Source organism: Bubalus bubalis, chromosome 1, assembly GCF_019923935.1.
Source record: "Bubalus bubalis isolate 160015118507 breed Murrah chromosome 1, NDDB_SH_1, whole genome shotgun sequence".
Taxonomy (NCBI): Eukaryota; Metazoa; Chordata; class Mammalia; order Artiodactyla; family Bovidae; genus Bubalus; species Bubalus bubalis.
The window spans coordinates 164,333,862-164,361,568 of NC_059157.1; the positions used below are offsets into that span (position 1 = coordinate 164,333,862).

General features: G+C 37.1%; 1 protein-coding gene across 1 annotated transcript in view; it reads right to left on the reverse strand.

Annotated features, from left to right (window-relative positions):
* Window positions 1–2,106: 2,106 nt before the first annotated feature.
* Window positions 2,107–27,707, reverse strand: part of CPA3 (carboxypeptidase A3) — a 32,418-nt gene continuing 6,817 nt past the window's right edge. The window contains exons 4-11 of the mRNA XM_006063129.4: window positions 22,588–22,690; window positions 22,377–22,478; window positions 20,915–21,016; window positions 18,364–18,474; window positions 17,203–17,293; window positions 15,643–15,845; window positions 13,889–13,973; window positions 2,107–2,655 (exon numbers count right to left, since the gene is read on the reverse strand). Of these exons, the coding sequence (XP_006063191.3) occupies window positions 2,468–2,655; window positions 13,889–13,973; window positions 15,643–15,845; window positions 17,203–17,293; window positions 18,364–18,474; window positions 20,915–21,016; window positions 22,377–22,478; window positions 22,588–22,690 (985 nt within the window). The 3' untranslated portion in view covers window positions 2,107–2,467. The remainder of the gene's footprint in view (window positions 2,656–13,888; window positions 13,974–15,642; window positions 15,846–17,202; window positions 17,294–18,363; window positions 18,475–20,914; window positions 21,017–22,376; window positions 22,479–22,587; window positions 22,691–27,707) is intronic.

A 27,707-nucleotide genomic window follows, 5' to 3' on the forward strand; every position in this document is an offset into this window, starting at 1 on the left:
CTGATAAATGAGAAATGACAAGGGAAGAATCAACTATTGACTACTCAAACTTTTCCATAAATACAATGAAATTTTAGTTTTTAAAATTTAATGTAGGTATTTTCTTCACATATTTATTTTCACAATTCACATGAAGTCAAGCAAATATCTAAGATATCATGCAAAAGGTATTTAATTAAGATATGAATGATCTTGTAAGGATTTTTTATTTTTTGTCACTCAAATGCTTTCTAATTGAGAAAAGAAATATTAAGCTATATAAAGGCTCAAATAAAATGGTGAGTAAAACTTTTTTGCCTTTTATAAACTGGGTGAACACTGGATGATATTCAACAATTGGGATTATCTCTCTTATCTCTAGTACCTGCTGCTAAGTTGCTTCAGTCGTGTCCGACTCTGTGCAACCCCATAGACGGCAGCCCACCAGGCTCCGCGGTCCCTGGGACTCTCCGGGCAAGAACACTGGAGCGGGTTGCCATTTCCTTCTCCAATGCATAAAAGTGAAAAGTGAAAGTGAAGTCGCTCAGTCGTGTCTGACTCTTCGCGACCCCATGGACTGCAGCCTACCAGGCTCCTCCGTCCATGGGATTTTCCAGGCAAGAGTACTGGAGTGGGGTGCCATCGCCTTCTCCATATCTACTACCTTAAGGCCTAATAGAATTAGAAATATTTTAGGTACATTTTAAGATTATGATTTCTTTCAGTCCTTTATCAGTTGAGTAATTGTGAATGAATGTGTAATTCTCATATGGCAAATTTAATGGAACACATTTACATTCCTGTGTTCTGAGCCAGTTTTGAATGCTAAATATTTAGGTATAGATATTATATTTTTTATAAAGGACAGTTTAGTTTTATAATCAGGGCTTTATATTTTATCTTTTTTTGTCTCTGTAGCATTTTCCTCCTCTATCTGTAGAACAATTTTATTAGTTTTATATAGGTTTCCCTATATAGGTTTTAGCAGAGAAGGCAATGGCACCCCACTCCAGTACTCTTGCCTGGAAAATCCCATGGACGGAGGACCCTGGTGGGCCGCAGTCCATGGGGTCGCTAAGAGTCAGACACGACTGAGCGACTTCACTGTCACTTTTCACTTTCATGCATTGGAGAAGGAAATGGCAACCCGCTCTAGTGTTCTTGCCTGGAGAGTCCCAGGGACGGGGGAGCCTGGTGGGCTGCCGTCTCTGGGGTCGCACAGAGTCGGACACGACTGAAGCGACTTAGCAGCAGCAGCAGCATATAGGTTTTAGACAGTTTTGCATGGGAAACTTTTACCTACCTTCTAACTATCAGATACACCATCACCTTATAGATTTAATGACACTCTTTCTTTTGTGGGGCCTTAAAGGAGCCATAAGGAATGTCTCAGATTATTTGTTAACCTGGTTTCTCGGAATCTTTTAAGATCCTCTAAATTTTTATACAGATTGTTTTGAGAAGTTTATAGAAAGTCAAGGAACTCTCTACTTACATCTCCCTTAAATTCTCGTCGACCATCTCTTTCTGAATTTCCAGTATGTGGATACCAGTGTTATCATATGATGAGATATAGAAGAATAAAGTTGGGGAAAAGGTATTTTGTAGCACTATCTTAAGCAATATGGTTATAGATGTATAAAGGTAATAAGTTATTCCGATTGACCTTAGTCGACATGACTTTCTCTTTCCAATTTGTAGTATATTTCCAGGCTTCTTTTCTGTCCATTGTTAGATAGGGATTACAGCTGATCAGACGTTCTGACTGTCTGTAACTGCCAAGAGGTGTTTTGGTAGGTAATTCCTCTGATTATGACACTTTAAACTGTTTTAAATTTAATATACATTATGTTGATGAGAACTGGATTGGTTGTTTAAGGCATTGAGATTCATTTCTAAATAAACTACTTTATTTCCTTCTAGAACATCCTTTTGCTATTGTGAAGATATAAACATGGTCTACTTGTATTAAATATATGTAGGCAAAATGTTTTTTAAAAATTGAAGATATTCTTCTGTGTTAACAGAATGCATAGAAAGAATTAATGCATGATTATTAATACTAATAGAGGAATGTAGAGAACATAATTTATAAAAAACAGAAGGTAAATTTTAGAATATGTTTTATTTTTATTATATTGGCACATATTTCATCATTTCGATGAAGCCACATGGTGAAAGTGGTTCTGAAGAACGTGAAGGTTTTCATTTTCGTCTCATGATCCAGAGTCTACTACCTTTCAAAATACTCAAAATAATACTTTATGCTGTGTTACAACTTAACTTGGTTAAACTTTCACCTAAAGCTATTTGTTAGGATGTTATGGAGAGTAAATAAAAGCAAAAAGAAATAACATAGGACTTCAGTGAGCAAGAAAGGATCTGTTCAGGTGATATGGAAACCAATCTAGGTATAAGCAAAGACGTGACTTTCTAGTGAAAGGCATGAGAAGAATCAACTGGCTGATTCCAAACAGAGGGCAATTCTTTATGAAGTATGCTTGAGGATATACTTGACAATAAATTTGACAGCTAGCATGGTCTCTTTACATGTTGGCTTTATCTGAGATTCTGGAAGGAGAAAACCAAATCTTCCTTTATCTCGGAGCTCAAAGGCAAATGTGTGTTTGATGCCCAGGTTGTAAGCCCAGTCTAAAGAAGAACCTGATGTTGGGTCTGTAAAACATAAGCAGTAAATATTTAATTAGAAACAAATGTTAACATTTTTTTGAAAAAGAAATTCATGGGTGTAAAATTAGCAATGAAAAATGATTATATATACAATTAATTGCAGTAATGAACGAGAGCAGTGGTCTGCACAGTGTAGTACACGCCTGTGTGTTCAGCCGTGTCGAACTCTTTGTGACCCTGTGGACGACAGCCCGCCAGGCTGCTCTGTGCAGGAGGTTGCAGTGCTGAGTAAAAAATAATCATGGCTTTAGAATCCACCACATGCTTTAAATATGTGCTGTATATTCAGGATTACATTTTGCTTGGATCATTTTGAGTCTAAATTGAGTTCGTCTTCTGGGTGCATGTTGTCATAGATGGAGGTGGTCTGAGCAAATGCAAGCAGTTGAGGAGACTAACTCAGGAGTGGGTGGGTCACTGAAAACCCACAGGGAGGACAATACATACAAGATTCGAGAAATTAGATTCCTTCTAATAGTTCAGGTCTGTTTCCATTTATGTTGCTAGGATAAAATATTTCTTAGTTAGGAGAAAGTTTAAGTCAGTTATTTTAAGGAATGTGTTTAATCCCCCTAATCCAACATTTCCATGTCAGTTTTTGTGAAATTTTACTAAGAATATTATTTGTTAAAAAGACCAAAAATATAAACATCTAGAGGTTATATATAAGCTTTATATAAGTGTATATAAATGCTATAAATACATTTTTGTACATTTTGACTTACATAATAGAAAAAAATATATTTTTGTATATAAAATTACTTATGTTTTAGAAAAAGTAATGAGTTTAACTGATACTAACATTTTAGATTTAAAAGATAAGAATTCAAAGTTGTGATGAATTCTAGAGAATTCATTCTAGAGAAAGAATATTTTGTTAGAGAGGTAGGGTTGGCTTTAAAGTTATTCAATATGTATTTACCAAACCTTTAATATGTGCAATGGACTTTACTGGGAACTGTAGAGGGTGGGTGGTACAGGGTACAGAGATGAAGAAGATACTATTGGTGTGTTTGGAACTTAGAGTTGGTGGGGAAAGAAGTCAAATATGCAAATCAGTAGGAAAATCCCATAGACGGAGGAGCCTGGTAGGCTGCAGTCCATGGGGTTGCTAAGAGTCGGACACGTCTGAGTGACTTCACTTTTACTTTTCACTTTCATGCATTGGAGGAGGAAATGGCAACCCACTCCAGTGTTCTTGCCTGGAGAATCCCAGGGATGGGGCATCCTGGTGGGCTGCCATCTATGGGGTCGCACAGAGTTGGACACGACTGAGGCAACTTAGCAGCAGCAGCAGAGATGTGGCAGACTATTAAAGAATCATAGAAAAGGTACAGTATCTTGTGAAGATTCAGAGGAAGAAAGAGATTAGGCCTGGTAAAGGGGATGACATTTCATGGTCAATACCTGTTGAAATACCACTTTCATGATGGAGATTGTATTTGGAGAGAGCCTTGAAGAAAGTCTAGTATTTTTCTAGATGGGGATTGAAGAAAGGCATTCTAGCCAGTGAACCACAAGGATGGAAATCATGGAAGGGTTTAGGGACCAGGGTGAGATCCAGCTGGACTAGAAAACGGAACAGCAAGAATTTGTGGGCAAAGTTCAGAAAGCCTGGTGAGTCAGGAAAAATGTTTTGTTTGGAAACCAGTTATAGCCATTTCAGTGCTGTACTTCCAACAGCACTGGAAAGAGACCAGTTAGGAGGTATTGTGGAGTGAAAGCCTGAACTAGCATAGAGTCACCACGCAGGGAACAGAATTGGTGGGGCTTGTTGTAAGGAAAGCCGGAATGGAAGAGTCACAGAATTTGAAGAAAATGATAGATATTTCAATCTGGGTAGCTGGAAAAAATCCACATGCTATTAACAGGAACAGAAATTCAGAGAGAGCAGTGATGGGGAAAAGAAAGGGTAAAGCAAGGAAGACAAAAGGATATGTTTAGCATCAGTTAGGGGATAGGTTCCTCCTACTAGGGATCTGGGAACCGGTGGCAGAACACTGGGGAGCTGCGTGGCCTGAAACAGCCAGAGAAATACTATTGGATGTCCAGCCTTGACAAAATGTAAGAACCCTGTCTAGCCCTGGGGTAGAAGGTAAGGGGCACTCCTGGGCGGGGCTTGTGCAGGATCTCTGAGGCAATAGTTGGCTTTGTGTGCTTTTCCCTCTCAGTTCTGTGCACAGCACCTGCCAAATACACAGTGTTTGACACAGAAGGATATGTGAAGCCTTGCTTCTGCATTGACATGTGAGTTGGAAAGTTTGGGAGGTTGATGAAAGCCAGGGGTTGTGGCCACCTTTCTCTGATTTACTGTCTTAAAGGAAGGTGTCTGGGAAAGTGGATTTGGAAATTAATTAGCAGAAGCATCCTAAGTGAAATTGGCTTACACACACTTGTTCAGGGTCATTATGTCTTCTTTGTGGATTGATCCTTTTATCACTAATATTCTTCTTTGTTTCTATCAAATTTCTTTGTTCTGAAATTTACTTTATCTGATGTATAGTATAGCACTCCTTTGGGTAATGTTTGCATGATATATCTTTTTTCAGCCTTTTGGTTTCAATCTATGTTATATATGACGTGGGTTTCTTGTAGCCCATGTATTGTCATATTTTTCTGAACCCACCCTGCCAATTTCAGCCTTTTAATTAATATATGTAGGTAAATTATTGATATTCCTTAAATCTACCATCTTACTATTTGATTTTTATTTGATCCCTCCATTTTTCATTCCTCTATTTCTTTTATTGCCTTATTCTTGGTTACATGAATATTTTTAGGATTCCATTTTGATGTATTTATAATATTGTTTTTGAGTGTATCAGTTTGCATAATTTTCTTAGTGGTTGTTCTATATATTACAATATATACACATAATTTATCACAATCTACTGGTATCAGTGTTTTAGCATGTCTGGTAATATATAGAAATCCTATTTGCCTTTAGATTCTTTCCCCCTTACCACTTTTAAAATGTAATTGTTTCAATTACTTCTCTACATATATTAAACTTCACATCAGATGGAGTTATATTGATTCAACTATCATAAGGAGAAAGATAGTCTATTTATCCTTCATTCATTCCCTAATCTGTTGTTTTTCTTTCCTTTCCACAGTTTCAGGCCTTTTGTTATTATTTATTTCTTATTTGAAGAGCTTTCCCTACCCATCTTTAAAGCGTAGGTCTGCAGGTAACACATTCTCTTAGTTTTCTTTTGAGAATGTCTTTATTTCCTCTTCATTTCTGAAGGATGTCTTTGCTGAATATAGAATTTATGATCGATAGTTCTTTTAGCACTTGAAAAATGTTATCCGTTCCTTTTGACCTTCTAGGTTTCAAATGAGAAATCTGCTGTCATTTGAATTGTTTCTCTCCCTTAGATTATTTCTGTCTCACTGCTTTCAAGAGTTTTTACTTGTCTTTAGTTTTCAGTACTTTCCTTATGGTGTGCCTTGATGTGAGTTTCTTTGAACTTATTCTGTTTGTGGTTCAGTCGTTTCTTAAGTATGTTGGTATATGTGTTTAGGAAATTTGGGAAATTTCAGTCTTTATTTCTTCAAATAATTTTTTCCAACCTTTTCTTTTTCCTCTCCTTCTGATAATTGATGACATGAATGCTTGATCATTTGTTATTATGCCACAGGTCCCTTAGGCTTTGTTTATTTTTTTTTTTCAACTTATTTTCTCTCTTCAGATTGTTCTGTCTTCAAGTTAACCGATTCTTCTCTCCATCATATTCATTCTGCTATTGATCCTCTCCAGTGAGTTGTTAAAATTTAAGTTATTGTGTTTTTCAGTTCTGTAATTTCTATTTGCTTCTTTTTTATATCTTGCATTTCTTTGATGAGGTTTTCTATGTTATCATTTGTTTCATGGCTATCTGTAACTGCTCATTGAAGCATTTTTATGATAATGATTTTGAAATTCTTGTCAGATAATTCTAACACTGAAATCATCTCAGTGTTGACATCTGTTGATTGTCTTTTTTCATTCGAGCTATGATTTTTTTTTTCATTTTTGTCAAGGTAAGTGTTTTTTGACTGTATCTTAGACACTTTGGCTACTATGTCAAATCTTAATGGAAATCTATCTTAGCAGGCAGTCACCCTGTTTAGGTTTAGCATACAGGCTCTATTCTTCTTTAGTGACTTCTGGTTCCAGTGTTAATATAGTTTTCAGAGCCTTTGACTTGCTGTTTTCATCTCGTTGGTTCCTCTGATGCTGCTGGGCTCCCACTGATCCCTATAGGTAACTGCTACATGAGTGAAAGGTGATCTCCTGGCTGGGCGTCTGAAGCCTCTAGGTGGCAAATGCAGGCTCCAGCCTGTGAGGGTAGAGAGCACTTCCCTCTCTAGGAAAGAAGAAGGAAGAGGGGGTGCCTGAAGAGAGAACCTGGTGAAATACCTAATATCTATTTTGGGGAAAATAGCTGCTTTGGAGGCAGTCAGCAGAGACAGAGTAGAAAAGAAGAAGGAAGAGGCAAACCAGGTGAGTTTGGTGTCAAGGAAGCCAAGGGAGTGGCAAGAATGGTATATCAACAAGGTTCAGTGTTGCAGGGAGTTTTTGGAGCATGTTAGCTGAGATAAATACACTAGCTTTAGTAATCAAGAAGGCTGCCATTTTCAGCTAGAGTTGAGTTTAAGTTTAGAAAAAAAAGAACATAAAGGTAAGAGTTCTATAGCAATGGAGGTAGGGAAAATAGGGGTTGTGTCTTGCATGATGATTTAGAGTGTGCTACTACTGCCGCTGCTAAGTCGCTTCAGTCGTGTCCGACTCTGTGCGACCCCACAGATGGCAGCCCTCCAGGCTCCCCCGTCTCTGGGATTCTCCAGGCAAGAACACTGGAGTGGGTTGCCATTTCCTTCTCCAATGTGTGCTAGACATTTCAATAAACATGGCCAATTTCTAGCTGTACCAGCCTCCCATTTGCAGTTAAGTAAACTGCTGTGATTTCAAAGAGTTAAAGAATATGGATATTCCATTTTTACAAATTTACTTTATGTGACATCTCTCATTAAGATTAATGGTGGTGATTGAGAGTTTATGTAATTTGTGATTTTTCAGAATTGTGTGATGTTATTGAGTGTAATACATTTTCTTTTATGATACCACTTTTTGTATCTTTGAAACCTTAAATTTGCAAACAAAAACTATATTAAGACATAAAATAAATACAACATTGAAAGCTTTTTACGTGTTAAGAATATATTATTATACAACTCAGTTGAACATGTTGCTTAGCCTTTTATTTATCTCCATCTGTACCCACTAAAATATGTGGATATATTTATAAAATATAATAACAAACACTTGCTAAATACCGGGCACCCTTCTAAGTGCTTTATGTATGGTAACTCATTTCATTAACTCCTAGCAAAACCTTATGATTTGGCACCAATTGCTGTTTTATAGAAGAGGAAATTTTGGCACAGAGAAATTAAGCAGTTTACTCAAAGACAACATAGATGTAGAAAATAGATAGGTGATGAGGATATACTGTATAACAGGGAATTATAGCTATTATCTTATAATAACCTGTAATAACCATTAATCTGCAAAAATACTGAATTAATATACTTTAAGCCTGATGCTAATAGTGTAAGTAAAAAAAAATACTTCAATTACAAAACAGGACCCATAGCTAGTAAGTGCTTGAATGAGGAATCAGACCCAAGCTGCACGTCTTCAGGGTTTGTATGACTAACCATTGTAGTGTCCTACCCACCATATGTCAATCTGTAGTCCTCTTAACCAAAAGGTAATCTTTTGTTCTGCTCACAACATTTTCTTAAAATATTGACAATAAGAAGAAAATTTCCTACTCTTTTCAAGGCATGTTAAGCACAAGGAACTCACTGTAATACACTCAAAACAAGTCAAAATAAAATTGAACTGAACTAACAATCTGGTTTCATTCCAAAGAAATCCACATACAGTGACACGGGTGGCTTACCTTGCATGTTTTTAAAAACATATCAATATGCTTTAAACGAAAACATGCACTTTTATGTCAACAAGAGTCAAAATTCTTTTTTCAGCAAGAGCTGAAGCTCTAGATGCATGGGCATGGACTGAAATTCTTCTTTCCCCACATCTATTGCCCCTTGTATTTCAGTTCAAATGTCTTAGTGGATAGATATTGGATGTTGAGCTACAAATTCGGGGGTCTTGATTTTCTTCTTTTCAAAATGTAGAGTGGTAAAGACATCCTGGAATGTGAAGTCAAGTGGGCCTTAGAAAGCATCACTACAAACAAAGCTAGTGGAGGTGATGGAATTCCAGCTGAGCTATTTCAAATCCTGGAAGATGATGCTGTGAAAGTGCTACACTCAATATGCCAGCAAATTTGGAAAACTCAGCAGTGGCCACAGGACTGGAAAAGGTCAGTTTTCATTCCAATTCCAAAGAAAGGCAATGCCAAAGAATGCTCAGACTAATGCACAATTGCACTCATCTCACACTCTAGTAAAGTAATGCTCAAAATTCTCCAAGCAAGGCTTCAGCAATATGTGAACCATGAACTTCCAGATGTTCAAGCTGGTTTTAGAAAAGGCAGAGGAACAAGAGATCAAATTGCCAACCTCCTCTGGATCATGGAAAAAGCAAGAGAGTTCCAGAAAAACATCTATTTCTGCTTTATTGACTATGCCAAAGCCTTTGACTGTGTGGATCACAATAAACTGTGGAAAATTCTTCAAGAGATGGCCATACCAGACCATCTGACCTGCCTCTTGAGAAACCTGTATGCAGGTCAGGAAGCAACAGTTAGAACTGGACATGGAACAACAGACTGGTTCCAAATAGGAAAAGGAATACGTCAAGGCTGTATATTGTCACTGTACTTATTTAACTTATATGCAGAATACATCATGAGAAACGCTGGGCTGGAGTAAGCACAAGCTGGAATCAAGATTGCCGGGAGAAATCTCAATAACCTCAGATATGCAGATGACACCACCCTTATGGCAGAAAGTGAAGAGGAACTAAAAAGCCTCCTGATGAAAGTGAAAGAGGAGAGTGAAAAAGTTGGCTTAAAGCTCAACATTCAGAAAACTAAGATCATGGCATCCGGTCCCATCACTTCATGGCAAATAGATGGGGGAAACAGTGGAAACAGTGGCTGACTTTATTTTTCTGGGCTGTAAAATCACAGATGATGATTGCAGCCATGAAATTAAAAGACGCTTACTCCTTGGAAGGAAAGTTATGCCTACCTAGACAGCATATTAAAAAGCAGAGGCATTACTTTGTCAGCAAAGTTCTGTCTAGTCAAGGCTATGGTTTTTCCAGTAGTCATGTATGGATGTGAGATTTGGACTATAAAGAAAGCTGAGCACCAAAGAATTGTTGCTTTTGAACTGTGGTGTTGGAGAAGACTCTTGAGAGTCCCTTGGACTGCAAGGAGATCCAACCAGTCCATCCTAAAGGAGATCAATCTTGGGTGTTCATTGGTAGGACTGATGTTGAAGCTTAAACTCCAGTACTTTGGCCACCTGATGCAAAGACCTGACTCATTTGAAAAGACCCTGATATTGGGAAAGATTGAGGGCAGGAGGAGAAGGGGACAACAGAGGATGAGATGGTTGGGTGGCAATATGGACTCAATGGACATGGGTTTTTGTAGACTGCGGGGTTGGTGATGGACAGGGAGGCCTGGCATGCTGCTGTTCATGGGGTCGCAAAGAGTCGGACACAACTGAACTGAACTGAAAGAGTATAGAGAACAGTACTCTAGAGTTGAGAAACAAGAGCAGAGCTAGAGATTTTGATGTGTAGGAAGGCAACAAGAACGGCACTTTGAAATTAACTTTTTAATTCATGATGTGACCCATAGACAGATGATATTATTGATGCAAACTTCTTGGTTTCCATCAATTCAGTGAAGTATTCTTGCTAACCAGGCACTATGTTCAGTTATTTCTAAGATGGTAAAGGATTGGCTATGCTGTCAGTATGCAAATATAAGCATTTCATGATCTTTTAATATCAATTTTTGTGTGCTTCATGGTTTACAGTTTGTGATCTGGAATGCTTATTTTTTACCCTATTTTGCCCCTAAGGGATCAAATCTTTCTATATCTCAATTTCATAGTTTATGAATGAGGGGTTTAGCTTATATCAGTGGTTCTCCACCCTAGTTTCATCTTAGAATTGCTTCAACCACTTTAAGAAAATTCAGATTCCTGGATCTCATCATGGACTAATGAAATCTGAATCTCTGGGGACAGGACCTGATCATCTGCATATTGTAAAAGCTCCTCAGATAATGTTAATTAGAAGTCAGGCTTGAGAACCATAAATTAGATCATCTAGGTATCCTCCTGGTTTTAGATTTTACAGTTTGAACTTATTTGCTTATTAGGTTAAAATTGCAGATATATTTATGTTCTTCTGGAGGCCAGGGATCTTTCCACAGTTTGGGTTTTAAAAATGCTCTCTCAGTCTTCTTTTTCTGTCTCCATCAAATCAAAGAGAAAAATACTGGTAAATGCTAGTTGCTTCCCCCAAATCCTGGAACATGTTAAATGACAATTAGAATACTGGAATGACTAAACTTTAATCATGGGGTGCATCTCTTCTCTATTCTTACCAAGTCAACTGCTTGGCTACCCCTGCTTCTCATGAATATTTGATTAACATTTAATCAAATGCTTTATTAAAGGAGTGACTCCTTAGAGTTTTATACATCTATCAAGTTGCTGATGCCCGTATATGGAAGAGGTAATTCTTTCTAAATCTGAATTGCTTAAAAAATCTTTATAATATATAATAAAAAGTTTAAAATACAACACAGTTGTATAGAATAATAATTCCTCTTTATCCTCCCATTTTTAAAGTGACCTGATAGCATGGAGCTGTGTTATCTTTAGGCATCTCCTCCTCCCAGTTAGAAGGAAACTCTTTGATTGCAGTTGTTGTGTCTTTCATCTATTTCTCAAAGGTCCAAGTGCTGGGCTATTAGGCAGGGGCTCCATAAATTCTTGCTTATTATGATTGTGATGCAATGCAAATGCATAGCTCTAGTATGCTCATAATTTTCATACATGCAAATACACATCACATACACATATGTTTGCATATACACATATGTATATACATGTATGTATGTATGTGTGTGTATACATGTATGTATATTGAAAGTGTGAGAGTAATAATCCTTTGATGCCCTAGCTGCCATTTGCAAAGTTTGTTCCTGTTCGCAACCCTTTGTTCTTTGCTGCCAAGAATATTTGTGTGTTTTCCCTCATTATGATGTAGAAATTAGTCTTACATCATACCTGGCTGGTTTATCTGGCCATGCTATTTCCCAGTATCCACTAAGTAGGCTGAGATTCTGTCCTTCAGTTCTTTGCTTACTTTTGTCCACTCATATAGCTGGGTATATCACCTGTTTTGAAATCTTGTTATCCACTTGTATGTGTAATGAATCCCTGGCCTGGTTATGTTGCAGCAAGATCTATTTGGATGCTGCCGATTGGCTGTGTTTTCTCTTCAGCCCTTTTAAGCTCACAGCTGGTTGATATGTGATTGCTAATGAATGTTCTCTAAGAATGGAACTTGTCTGGCTTTTTAAGTCATTTTTCCAATTCCACCAAGGGAACCTCCAGTAAATGGGCTCTAGAAATGCTGCGATGACTGCAGCATTTTCAAATTCCACAGCAATTGTTGAGGATATAGACTTTGAGTTACAGTTTATTCTTTCAGCTTGGGCTAGGGAAGTGGTTTATAATGTATGGCCAAGTAGAGTTATTACATGGAACCCACAGAATGCACATGTTTATTTTTTCAATCCGCACATTCCAAATGTATATTGGAAATAATCATTTGTATTTAGTGCTGGTGAGTTGATCCATGAAATGTTTAAAAGTTAAGCAATAGTCTTTGTGCTAAAAATGTTGGCTATCATGGCTCTAGAGAGTAATATAGGTCACTCTATATCAAGTCTAGTTTTGTTGTGGTTTCAATCCATGTTCACTTCTTTTGGACAAGTTATGACACCATTTCATTGAGTAAATTTATGAGAATCAATTCTGCTTTTGTTCCATGCCCTGTACTAGAGATTATATGATCTGAGAGGACCTCTGAAGTATAATCCTTGCTTTTGAGGAATTAAATTTTGTTAGGAAGTTAAGACTATATAAGCAGTTTCTTAGAAATTTCTTGTAAAGTTTGGGCATAAGGACTGAAGCTTGGGAATAGTTTGGAGAAAAGGTGGTTTTTACTAAAGAATTTCCAAACTAAGTTCGGTGGGATCGAAGAAGAAATGGTCTCACTTCCTAAGATCTGAATTAAGGGTCTTTGGTGAAAACCAAATAAATTTCTTTTTATTGCTTGGAAATGGAAAAGCCTAGTTATTTTAGCTGTAAAACCAAATGGGAAATGAGTATATGTACAGTGGTTAAGATCATGGACTTTGTTTTTTTTTTTAAAAACCTGAGCTTGTATCCCCATTAAGCTGGCTACAAGTACTGCATACCTTATAGAATATTTTGAGGAGTAACCGAGATAGTGAAAATCAAGGGCTATGCACAGTGCCTGACTTGTAAGAAATTTAAATCTATAATTAACAAAATGGAAAGACAATGAAAGTTTAAAAATAGTGAAGAATAAGAAGTGGTTCTGAGACATTAAAAAAAAAAAGGCAGCAGAACTAGGACCTTGGGACCTCCTTTCTTAATTCACCGTGTAGATTTCAGCTGAACACAGTAGGAAACTGTGATGAGAGCCACTGGAGACTGTTTTCACATGATCAAAGTGGCCGAAACTGTTGGCCTACCTATTTACTCACTAGGAGCTAGGGGAAAGACTGTGCTTGCATAGGGACAAGGCCAAGGGAGAAAGAGTCCAGTCAAAGCTAAACGATTGAAAAAAAAAAAAAAGGTGGACTCTGCCACAGCTTTGGTGGTGGTGGTGGTGGTGGTGGTGGTAGAGAATAGGAAGGTGGAAGAATTAAACTGTAAATTTGTCTTGATGTAATTATTCCTGTTGACCTTGTCACCTTGTAAAGGTTCAGTATAATTTGCTTCTAGAAAAATCTTATCCTCTCAAAAGGTAGAATCTATCTTCTGAGTTCACATATAATTCAGAATCTCCTGTTAAAACTGGTTTAAATTAGCAATTCTATATGTTCTAATTCTATTTTATGAATTCTTTAGCTTTCCTTAATATCTGTAAAAGAGAAGTAGGGGAAATGACACAGTAATAGGAAAAACTTACAAATTGTTGATGCTATTGGGCCATAGGTGTAGTGGGTTTCATATGGAGTTGATAGAACATCAGTGGCGATCTTTGCAACTTTGGCCTGGAGAGAAAAGGAAGTTAGAGTAGAGTAACTGGATACTATGTAAAAGCAATTAATTTACTGGGGATTAAAAAAGGTCAGTTTTACTGGTTATTTGACATTTGAAGATAAAAATAAAACAAATGACTAAGAAATTTGTTTAAAGTAAGATACAAATATTGTTAATGTGAGTGAGTTAAAGTTGCTCAGTTGTGTCCAACTGTTTGTGACCCCATGAACTGTAGCCCACCAGGTTCCTCTGTCCGTGGAGTTCTTCAGGCAGGAATATGGGAGTGGGTTGCCATTTCCTTCTCCAGTTGTTAATGTGAGGCCTTCTAAATGTGAAATTAGTTATATACAGTAAAGTCATTTCTCATTTTCTGTTTCTGTCTTTCTTTTATACTCACTTCTCTTTCCTCTCTCCCTTCCTCTTTCCTTTCTGCCTTCTGGCCTTCCTTCTAAAAAAATATATTCTTTCTTTTTCCTCTGAGGTTTTTTTGGCATCAGATATTTGTCTTTCCCAAAGTCAGATCACATATGGACCACATATTACCTGTAGATTTATGGTATATACACAGAAAGTTTTAATTACTGGTTCAAATCTCTGCTCCTACTCAAAATGAAATGTTGAAAACAGTTGACTGAAGTCAGAAGGACAATTGTAACCTCTAAAAAATTAAAAAAATTTTTTTTGAGGCAGAATATAATTACAGCTTTTACTGGATATTATATCTGCTAGCCCCATGGGATCTGGGACATTGAATGTTTTCTGCTTTATTTCTTCTGTAGCAGTTAGACATATTTAATATCTCTCATATGCAGAATTTTTTTTTTTTTAAGCTAACATGGTCAAACTAGTTTTCATAGAAAGGAAAAGAATGCTTCAGTTCAGTTCAGTTCAGTCGCTCAGTCATGTCCGACTCTTTGTGACCCCATGGACTGCAGCATGCCAGGCCTTCCTGTCCATCACCAACTCTCGGAGTCCACCCAAACTCATGTCCATTGAGTCGGTGATGCCATCCAACCATCTCATCCTCTGTTGTCCCCTTCTCCTCCTGCCTTTTATCTTTTCCATCATCAGGGTCTTTTCAAATGAGTCAGCTCTTCGTATCAGGTGGCCAAAGTATTGGAGTTTCAGCTTCAACATTAGTCCTTCCAATGAACACTCAGGACTGATCTCCTTTAGGATGGACTGGTTGGATCTCCTTGCAGTCCAAGTGGATCAAAATTTTGGAGAGAGTATATTTTTTGGTTCAGAAGCTTAAAATTAATTAATTAATATAATTTCCAAGAAGATAAAAATACAATGACTCTCCTTAAATCTGATGTCTTGGGATAGGAATAGCAAGATGTATTTGCTGTTGTCTTAGGCTCTTGCTCTTTATGTTTTATGTTATGACATTTAACTACATAGTCATCTGGATAGTAATGGAATTCTACTTTGGTAGGTTAGACCTTTCTTCATAGTGGCTTTATCTTAAAATCACATCAAAAGGTTTTATTATCTATATATGTTTATCACATGAAAAACTAACTAAAGACTGATTTTAACTCTAAGGTAGACTTCACTAGTTTCTTCTTTGGTATTAAAATGCGAATTTTTTTCAAAATAACCCAAGTTGTTAATGATGAGCAGACTGGAAGGCAGTGGTGGTACCAATGCATAAACCGCAGGCTTTTCCCTACATACCAGGTTCTTGTGGTTCGGTGGCAGTTCTGATGTATACCCGTAGGGAAACAACAGCATCTGGGAGTAGGAATGGAAGGTAATGTAGGCCTTGATTGATTTTAGGTGGCTTCGAATGAAGTCACTGACAGCTTTGGTCTCTTTCTCGGACTCTGGTGCAGGACCCCGATAGATCTCCTGACACGGATCATTGGTGTTAGGGAAAGCTGCAGAGGACATGGAGGATTGAGATCAAAATCTGTCTCCTTCTCCTCCTACCCCCCAGTACAGCCTCTACCTCTTTCGATATAGATTCACTTTTTTTTTTTTTTTTAACATTTTAGTCTTCCAGGTTTATAGGGCTTCCCCAGTGTCCCTGGTGCTACAGACACTATACAGTACTTTGAACACATGACACAGAGTATGACAGACTTAGCCCACTTGTTATTCTTAGTCTTAGCCTTATTTATTTTCCTTCCGTTTCTAAGGGTCATGGGAATAATGCATCAGAAGTAGCTAGGGGCCTGGAGTCAGTTCCAGTTCAGCCTCAGATTTGACTTGTTGGAGGCTGGTGTACATTGCCTTCTTTGAGTCTGAGTTTCTTTAATCTGTTTCACAGGCAGCTTTCACTTAGGGATATATGCTTTTATCATATTCATTATGGTAGAATATAATTAGATGCTGAGGTGATATTTTCAACAGTATTAGATAAAGAAGAAATTTATGAATTGGGGTATTGGTAGTTTCTCCTTGAATGAGTGTAAAATCATAAAATCATATTTGTGTAGATAAAATCATATTTGTGTAGCAGCAGTATATCATCTGGTGTAGCAGGCCTCTGCTTTTCTATGAAACCTTTCCACTTTCTTTGCCCCAGATATTTCTTTTCACTAAACATTCGAGGAACTGCCTATTTGTTGGTTCTGACCACTGGTATTTGTCAAATTTTATCAGACCAGGGCAGGAAGGGAGTTGAGACCTCTGTTCAGATGAATTTCTGGGTTGCACCTGATTTTTAGCAAACTAGATATATTAAGTAAGAGATGGTTTTATAAACAATCCTACCCCTTACTTCCTCCCATTCAACAAAACATTCATAATACTTCTAAAGTAGTGGTGATTATCTTTCATTTATTTTTAGTTATAGCTTTCTTTTACAATTATTATTATTATTTTTAAACTTTTTACTTTGTATTGGGATAGTGATTAACAATGTTGTGATAATTTCAGGTGGACAGCAAGGTACTCAACCGTGTGTATATATCATGTATTCATTCTCTTCCAAACTCCCCTCCCATCCAGGCTGGCACATAACATTGAACAGAGTTCCCTGTGTTGTACAGTAGGTCCTTGTTGGTTATCCATTTTGAATACAGCAGTGCGAACTTATGGTTGCTGGGGGGAAAGCTGGGGAGATGGGATAGTTATGAAGTTTGGGATGGACATGTATCTTTCATTTTTTAGATTAGAAAATTAACGCTTAGTGAATACCTATCTTTCCTAAAATAAGTAGATAGTTTAACTAAATTTGGTGTCTAAACACTCTTTATAGCTATTTCCCTTGAGATCTTGCCTGCTACTTACAGTTCCATGAGACATTAAAGTTCCTGTTGAGGTCAGTTCCAATGCATTTGGAATTTTGGTTCCTGGAACGATTTTTTCTCCACATGCGGTTCTACAGGATTGAATGATGGAAGTGTTTACACAAGTTTACGTTTTTCAGTTTGATTATTTCAGATTCTCTCTGCAGGTATCTATAGCTTTATTTGAAATTTATCTAGTTAGCCTGAGACTCATTAAAGAAAATATAAATTTTTCTTATAATATTTTCAGAAACACTGTTTTTATATTACTATTATAAACGGTTGTTTAGTTCTGAGTATTAAAAAGTAATCCTTGATGTTCTGAAATTTTCTGTAGTTTGAATTTTAACTTCATTACACCTTTTACCATTTACAGATTCAGATATAATACAGGTCAAATTGTGATTGTTGGAGCATAATTTTCAGAAAAGAACTTTTTGTGATAGTATCAGTCTGAAATCTCAAAATTAATCTTAGCAACAGCAGGGCATAAAGAATTCTCATAAAAGACAGATACCTGTGTCACTCTTTTATTGATTTTTTTGATATAATTATTTCACCTCAGATTCTGTCCCAAATTGATTGAATACAGTGACTTTGGTTCTGAAGTCAGTATGTTCATAATGTCTCTAAGTGACTTTTATTCTTAGCTATAAATACTTTCACCATATTGTGTAACATACATTTCCTTTATAATTACTGCTTTATTTTATTTTTCTCCATTATTAGCTTCAGGAGCAGAAATTTCATATTATTTCAAGGACTCCTGTGTAACCAGGAAATCATGCTGTCCTTAGTCTAAATTGAGTTTTTGAATTGGAATTAATTGGTTAGCTAAACCTTAAACTTAATGTCTAACAATCAACTTGCATGCATGCTAAGTCACTTCAGCCGTGTCCCTCTCTTTGCAACCCTATGAACTGTAGCCTGCCTCTGTAGCCTCCTCTGTCCATGGGATTCTCCAGGCAAGAATACTGGAGTGGGTTGCCATGCCCTTCTCTAGGGAATCTTCCCGAACCAGGGATCAAACCTGCATCGGCTCTGTCTTCTGCATTAACAGATGTATTCTTTACGACTAGTGCTACCTAGGAAGCCCCAATGTGCATGAAAGTCAGTAAATAATATATTATCTAAATTCAAACAGGAGATTACAGATCAGTACCTGTGTCCATGACCAAATATATCCATCAACATTGAATACAGGAAGAACATAAAAATTCATCCGGTCCAGGAGTTTGGTCATAATCTTGTTTTTACCGTAAGTTTTGGTTGCCTGGAGGAGTAGGAAAAAATTAAGGTATTGGTATAAAGTTTAGTTACCATATGGAGAGCTGTGGTTATAATTGTAATGACAACAACTCCTTAAGTCATTTGCCCACGGTCACATTATTTCAAACATATTTCACCTAAACTGCATAAAGATAAATGACCCAAATAGATGACAGAAAAATTGACACTTATTCAGACTCAGTTCAGTTCAGTTCAGTTGCTCAGTCGTGTCCGACTCTTTGAGACCCCATGAATCGCAGCACGCCAAGCCTCCCTGTCCATCACCAACTCCTGGAGTTCACTCAGACTCACGTCCATTGAGTCAGTGATGCCATCCAGCCATCTCATCCTCTGTCGTCCCCTTCTCCTCCTGCCCCCAATCCCTCCCAGCATCAGAGTCTTTTCCAATGAGTCAACTCTTCGCATGAGGTGGCCAAAGGACTGGAGTTTCAGCTTTAGCATCATTCCTTCCAAAGAAATCCCAGGGCTGATCTCCTTCAGCATGGACTGATTGGATCTCCTTGCAGTCCAAGGGACCCTCAAGAGTCTTCTCCAACACCACAGTTCAAAAGCATCAATTCTTCGGCACTCAGCCTTCTTCACAGTCCAACTCTCACATCCATACATGACCACAGGAAAAACCATAGCCTTGACTAGATGGACCTTTGTTGGCAAAGTAATGTCTCTGCTTTTCAACATGCTGTCTAGGTTGGTCATAACTTTTGACTGAATATTCTTTAAAGTGAAAGTCACTCAGTCATGTCCTACTCTTTGTGACCCCATGGACTATACAGTCCATGGAATTCTCCAGGCCAGAATACTGAAGTGGGTAGCCTTTTCCTTCTCCAGGGGATCTTCCCAACCCAAGGATAGAACCCAGGTCTCCCACTTTGCAGGCAAATTCTTTACCAGCTGAGCCACAAGGGAAACCCAGATATTCTTTAAAAGATCATTTAATTACCAAGACTAGTAGCATTCCAAACGTAGAATGCAAGATACATTTCATAGAAAGAATGGAGGCCAATTGAAAAATTAGCAGTACAATTTAAGTAGATTCTTATCCTCACATTTTTAGGTAAATAGAGGTTGAGTGTGTAAGCATAAGAACATGTAAATACTGGAGAGGATTCATGAATTAATTATAAGTAGGATTAAAGAGAAAAACACTCTATTAATAAAAAAATTAGAATATTTAGATTGACCAGTCAACTTTTCTCACATCAGATGGAAATTTCTCTGATTATTTGGCCTTTTTTGGCTAACTAAATTCTCTCATTATTCTTGGACAATCTCTTCCACGTTTATCTGCACTAGAGCCAAGATGTTTCTTTTTATTAAAAAATAAGTTTATTTATTTGTGTCAGGTTTTAATTGCAGCAAGTAGGATCTTTAGTTGTGGTATGTGGGATCTGGTTCCCTGAGCAGGGTTTGCACCTGGGACCCCTGCACTGGGAGCTGAGACTCTTAGCCACTAGGTCGCAGGGAAGTCCCAAGAAAAGATATTTCTTATAGGCCTATCTTGTGTGTTCCTTTATGGCTTAAGTAAGCAGAGCCCTCAGCTGAAGAACTAAAACAACTGCAGGGATAAATCAGTTTGATTGGCAGATTCATTCCTAGTGGAAATAAACTTGCCCTGAAAGTGGTTGTGATGCCGTATTCCAGCAGCATGTTATATGCAAAAGTTGGCAGAAAAGAGAGAGTTAAAAGATCGTGGGAATCAGAATACAGTAGAAATAGAGTGAGAGGAACAACAAACTTATAAACAGGATTTGTTGTTGTTTAGTCACTAGATTGTATCTGACTCTTTTGCTATCCCATGGACTGTAACCTGCCAGGCTCCTCTTGTCCATGGAATTCTTCAGGCAAGAATACTGGAGTGGGTTCCCATTTTCTTCTCCAGGGGATCTTCCCAACCCAGGGATCGAACCTGCATCGCTTGGCAGGTGGATTATTAATTGCTATGCCACCTGGGAAGCCCATAAACTGGATTTACTTTTTTAAAAAGTGAGTTATTTTTCACTTGGAAAGGAAATTTAAGTATGAAACTTCTAAAAGTGTGTGTAGCAACTAAATATCTAAGTGGGAACTAGTGTTCTGTGCTTTGAATTCACTGAAGTAAGGTCAATTTTGTAGATTTTAAGTATAAAGATAGTTTCAGATTTTCCATACTTAACTATAGGATAAACCATATTATAGCCAATTTTTAAAAAAAAATTTAATAAGCCATCATCTGGATTTCAAGAAGTTTGAAGGAAGGTGTCAATTTTATAAAAAAACCTTAACGATGAGTAAAATCCAGAGTGTTTTATTCCCTGACAGCACCAAATGTGGGCTCTTGTAGTTAAGTGGACCTGCGCTCATTTGTAAAGGGGTGTTGCCACCTGGTGAAGTGCTGGAGACTTGACAGTCAAAGGAGAATTGTGTGAATGTTCCAGTTGGCTTACCTGATAGACAAACCACTGGCAGAAGGCTGGGGAGATCCATTCTCGTGCATGAATGCCACAGTCCATAAAAATAGCCTTTCTTCTTTTATCCTTTCCTGCAATCTTTTAAAAAATAAATTTGAGATGTTATTTTACATGAACTCACACACTGATCTCTTGTTGTCCAAGAACTCAATCATAGTCTCAAAGCAATTATTTCACCTGTCTCCTGTTGCATAAGTCACTGTGTGTGCACTTATTTTTCTCGGGGAGGACCATGGTACGTATCTTTAAAATAATGCATCATCTATTTCACAGTATATTTTTCAAAAATTTTTCTTCATGTCAGAGTGGCTTTTAGAGTTTTAAAAAATCATGTCGATGGCAAAAACCACCACAATATTGTAAAGTAGCCTCCAATTAAATTAAATAAATTAATTTTAAAATCACAATCTATTGTTTTTCTTATTTTATTGCTAACATCCTTTGGTCTGTGATATAGATTATAAAGTTGCTTCTGTTTCTGCCATTTTCTTTTGTTTTTCTTACTTCATAAACAAGACGTGGGAAAGACTCTGTGGTTGTGTTGCGGTGGGGAGGAGGAATAGGGCTGGATATTTGAAGGGCTGTCATTTGGAGAATTTATATTTGTTTTGAGTGGTTGGAGAGCATGAATGGATGGGAATTCAGAGTAGGGAAGGGCTTCTCGGTTACTGAGAGGATGCTTTAGGGAGCAATGTCTTCAGATGTACAGAAATCCAGCAGCAGCTGAATGGCAGTTGTCAACTCAGTCATAGACAGAAATCCCTATCAACACAGTTAAAATGCCTCACTTACTGTACTGGACTCCTACAATTATATGATTCTTAAATTTCTTTTCTGCTTGACATTTAGCTGTCCATTTCCCTGAATTTTAATGGATGAAAAACTGTTTTATACACCAGGACATCATATGCTCTTGTAATAAAGATATAGGATAAGAAACTTGTCTGGTTTTGTCCACTGTGTCTGTCAAGTGGTTTATTCATAGACTTTCTTGGTCCCACCTAAAACCATCTGTCACTTCTATTCTTGAATGGTTGTCTAAAGCTTACATGTTCTTCAAAGAAATAAGACTTTTTATTGTCTAAAAATTAGCTAGGGCCATCCCTGGTGGCATAGTAGATAAGAATCTGCCAGCCAGTGCAGGAGACATGGGTTTGATCCCCGGTCTAGGAAGATCCCAAGTGCCAAGGAGCAACGAAGCCCCTGTGCCACACCTATTGAGCCTATGCTCTAGAGCCTGGGAGCCCTGCAATGAAAAACCCACAGAAGTGCCCCTGCTCACCCCAGCTGGAGAAAAAGCCGGAGCAGCAATGAAGACCCAGCACAGCCAAAAATAAACAACAAGTAAATAAAAACTAGCTAGTTGTGTCACAAAGTAACTCTTCGATTCATATTTTTGGACAATAGTAAGAATCAGTAGTTCTTGAATTACTTTTACCTTGAGAACATACAGTGGATTATCTTCAACAGTAGTTCCAATTTTGATACGAGAGACCATTTTAGGATGCTTATGCACCATTTTTTCAGTCCAAGCAACAATCTTAGGAACAAAACCAGTTTTGAGAGATTAGAATAAAAGACAACTAAGTGACAACAAATGTTGAGGGTGACATTTTTTTCTTTGGAAGTGCAGGCGTTTTATACGATACCTTGTTCCAGTTATTATATTTTGCATAGCTGTGCCTGCCTGGGTTATCTTCTTTAACATCAAACTGTTTTTCAACCTCTTCTTGTACATCGTGAATCAAGATTCTGTTTGACAGGGGGAAATGATAAAATACACGCTTACAGGGGAAAGAAAAACAGTTATCTTTCATTTGCAGAAATCTTCTCTTCCTTCATCTCTGTCTTTGATCAAGTTTATACTGTTTCTTCATGATTCTTTAACTGTGTCTTTTAGATATGTCATGATGTCATGTGTCTGGCTTCCTATCTTCCCATTTATCTAGAGCTGTGCTGTTCTTGCTGATTGACTGATCTGAGTTTAGAGGAAGAACAGAAGTGAGGTATACTCCTAATTAGAGTTTATTTAGGACATGAGACCATGTACTGCTCATGAATATTGATTCCCATTAACATCACTGACAAGCACTTTATTATGCATATTATAGTTAACTCTCTGTATGCTTGGCTTTTGACTTAGGATGAATCTGGGATTTTTGAGAAAGAAAAATTTGACAACACATTTGGAATCAAGGGGCGCCTGTTGTGCACTAAAACTCACATGAAGTCTGAGAAGTTTGGAGATTATATTTTGGGTTGTCCCTGCAGCCATATTTAATTGTCTTAAACTCTAAAGAGGGCTTGTGGCTTTTGCTCCACCTGCATTAAAAGCAGAGGAACCAGGCAAAAGAGAGATTTTTTATGGTCTCAGAGGTTGATTGGTAACATATGGCAGTATTAATTAGTCACAGGAAGCTCGTATCTAAGAATATTTTTAGACTTACACATATCAATTTAGCTCTTGTGATAACAGCGGCAAAAGAAAATCGTGTGAGCTGAAATACGACCTTCCCACATATGCAGCTGCATGAGGACATCAGAATGGTGCCAGATTGCTGCTGATGGGAACTAGAAATTAAGCCTAAGGCTGGAAATTAAGATCCATGTCCAGATGTAATTTTCCTGAGGCCTTCCACTAACCAGCAGCCAGGTTTAAGTAGATGGAACCAAAATACTTTCTCTTAAATATTATTTTAGTGCTCCAAGATTTACTTAATTTGTTAAAAAATATTCCTAAATATAGGTGAAAGGATAATCACCCCTGAGGATTTAATGATGTAAATGGCCAGTGTTTATTGAGTCTCTCTTATGCGCCAGACATTCTGTTCAGCATGATATTTACATTTTATCACTTAATCTTTACATCAACACTATTAATTTGGTACCATTATAACTCCCATTTTCATAGATGTTAGGTAGATTTCCAACATTGATATAACTAAAATACAGAAGTTGAAATTGAGCCTAGAAATGTCTGACTTCAATACTCTAGCTGTGAACCATTATACAACAGTTATCCATCATATGGAGGGAAAGCCCAGGGTATTGCTGTCAGATCTAAACTCTTAGTCTACTGAGGCTTCTACGAAGTTTGCTCAGTTGACCAGCTCTCCAGAAAGCCTGAGTCTCAAGATCAGGGAGCAAGTTAGTTCAGAGAAGAGGCAAAACGAATCTTATTTTAACAATTTCATGGCTCCTTCCATCTGCTGCTTTTAGTAGGAATGGAGATTGCTTTGGCAATTTGTGTGTGTGTGTATGTTTTTTTTTTTTTTTTTTGTGGATGCATAAAAATTTTAGGATTATTTGTTTTAGTTCTGTGAAAAACATCCTGGGTATTTTGATAGGGATTGCATTAAATCTGTAGATTGCTCTGAGTAGTATGGGCATCTTAATAATATTAGTTCTTCCAATCCAAGGGCATAGGATCTGTAGTTTCCTTCATCAGTATTTTATGGTTTTCAGAGTATAGGTCTTTCACAACCTTGGTTAAGTTTATTCTCAGGTATTTTATTCTTTTTGATACAATTTAAAGCAGAATTTTTTTTTTTACTCTCTTTCTGATAGTTCATGTTAGCATATAAAAAAGCAACAGATAATGCTTATTAATCTTATATCCTGCAACTGCTGAATTCATTTATTCTAATAGTTTTTGGATAGAGACTTTAGGATTATCTATGTAAAGTATCTTATCTTCTGCAAATAGTGATAATTTTACCTGTCTCCTTCCAATTTAATTAAAAAATTTTTTTATTGGAGTATAGTTGATTTGCAATGTTGTGTTAATTTCAGGAATACAGCAGAGTGAATCAGTTATACATATATTAATACATATGCCCACTGTTTTTTAAAGATTCTTTTCCCAATTAGGCCTTTATGAGTACTTAGTAGAGTTCCCTGCATTATGCAGCAGGTTCTTATTAGTTACCTACTTTATATACAGTAGTGTGTATATGGCAATCCCAGTCTCCCAGTTTATCCCTCCTGCCCCTTATCCCCTGGTAACCATAAGTTTGTTTTGTATATCTGTGACTCTACTTATGTTTTGTAAATATATTCATTTGTACCCTTTCTCTTAGATTCTGCATACATGTGATATCATATGATACTTGTCTTTCTGTGTCTGTCTGACTTCACTCAGTATAATGATCTGTAGATCCAGGTTGCTACAAATGGCATTATTTTGTTCTTTTTTAAGGTTGAATAGTATTCCATTGTATAGATGTATCACTTTTTCTTAATCTGTTCCTCTGTTGATGGACATTTAGGTTACTTCCAAGTCCTCGTTTTTGTAAACAATGCTGCACTGAGTGTTGAGGTGCATATATCTTTTCGAATTATGGTTTTCTCTGGGTATATGCTCGTGAGTGGGATTACTGGGTCATATGGTAGCTCTATTTTTAGTTTTTTAGGGAACCTCCATGAATATTTTCCATAGTGTCTGTACCAGTTTACGTTCCCACCAATAGTGTCAGAGGGTACCTTTTCTCCACACCCTCTCCAGCATTTATTGTTTATAGATTTTTTGATGCTGGCCATTCTGACCAGTGTGAGGTGATACCTCATTGTAGTTTTGACTGCATTTCTCTAATAATTAGTGATGTTGAGCATCTTTTCATGTGCTTTTTGGCCATTTGTATGTCTTCTTCGGGGAAATGTCTGTTTAGATCTGCCCATTTTTTGGACTGGGTTATTTGATTTTTTGATATTGAGCTGAATGAGCTATGTGTATATTTTGAAGATTAATTCCTTGCTGGTTGCTTTGTTTGCAAATATTTTCTCCCATTCTGAGGGTTGTCTTTTTGTTTTGTTTATGGTTTCCTTTGCTGTGCAAAAGCTTTTAAGTTGTATTAGATCTCATTTATTTACTTTTGTTTTTATTTTCATTATTTTAGGAAGTGAGTCAAAAAAGATTTTGCTGCAATTTATGTCAAAGAATGTTCTCTCTATGTTTTCCTCTAAAAGTTTTAGAGTGTCTGGCCTTACATTTAGGTCTTTGATCCATTTTGAGTTATTTTTTGTGTATGGTACTAAGCAATGTTTTAATTTCATTCTTTCACATGTAGCAGTTCAGTTTTTGTAGCACCACATGCTGAGGAAACTGTCTTTTCTCCACTGTATATTCTTGTCTCCTTTGTCATAGATTAGGTGACTGCAGGTACCTAGTTATCTCTATTGAGATGATCAAGTGATTTTTTATCTTTCCTTTTGTCAATGTGGTATATCACATTGAGTAATTTGCAAATATTGAACCATCTTTGCAACCCTGAATAAATCCCATTTAATCATGATGTATGACCCTTTTTATATATTGTTGGATTTGGTTAGCTGGAGATATCACTCTTTCTGATTTCAGACTATACTACAAAGCTAGGTCATCAAAACAGTAGAGTACTGGTACAAAAAAAGACACATAGATCAATGGAACATAATAGAGAGTCCAGAGAGTCCATTCCCACTGTTGGTAGCAATGCAAATTGGTACAGACACTATGGAAAACAGTATGGAGCTTCCCCCCAAAACTGAAACTAGAACTACCATGTGATTCAGCAATTCCACTCCTGGGTGTATACCCAGAAAAAAAACCCCACTAATTTGAAAAGATACACCCAGGATATAGAAGCAAACCAAGAGTTCATCAATAGACAAATGGATAAAGAAGATGTGGTATACATATACATGAGAGTATTACTCAGCCATAAAAAGAATGAGATTATCTTTTTGCAGCAAAGTGGATGGATCTAGATAATAATATGCTTCGTGAAATAAGTCAAACAGAAAAAGACAAATACTGTATGATATCACTTATTTATGGAATCTAAAAAAAATAAAACTAATGAACATGTACATCACAAAATAGAAAGAGATTCACAGATTTAGAAAGCAAAGTAGTGGGGAGAGGGAAAAGATAGGGGTATGGGATTAAGAGATACAAACTACTTTTATAAGAACAGGTAAGAATATACTGTATAAAACAGAATTATAACCATTATTTTGTAATAAGTTTTAAAAATTTTATTTATTTTTTAATTGAAGGATAATTGCTTTACAGAATTTTGTTTTCTATGAAACCACAACATGAACCAGCCATTGGTATAAATTTTAAAGGAGTATAATCTATGAAAATACGGAAGCACTGTGCTATACACCTGAAACTAATATAGTACTCAAAGTACTTCAATAAAAAAAAAAAAAAAGGAATAGAGAACTGTGGGCCAGTGTATGTGTTACCATGAGTTTTGGAGTGTGTGTATGTGTGTTTGTGTGTGTGTGTGTGTGTAAGTGCAGTGGGGAAGGATGTTTTAGGGAGGTAGAGTCATGTTATGCTGCCTGATAAATTGGTTTGGACTACCTCTCCCTGATACCCACATTTCTGCAGGGTGCTGCTGCTGCTGCTAAGTCGCTTCAGTCATGTCCGACTCTGTGGGACCCCATAGATGGCAGGTCTACTCAAAAAGCATGATTCCAGGTTTCTGCACAATCTCGATTCTCTCCAGGAACTCCCTAGTTGAATTACCTTGTATCCTACTCGGCACTTATGGACATGGATTTCCCCCAACATTGGAGGCATATTTCTATGTTAGATAATAAACTTTAAGGCACTAATTTTTATTCAGCAGGAGGGAAAGGGTGCCACCGCTGACGTGTGTGCCACTGCTGACAGTCTCTAGTTATCCTGCTGCTCTTTTTCTGTGGGAAAGGGAGCAAACGTGCTACTTTAAGGTAAAATCTGTCTTGGTAATTTAATTTTCTGGAAATTAAAAAAAAT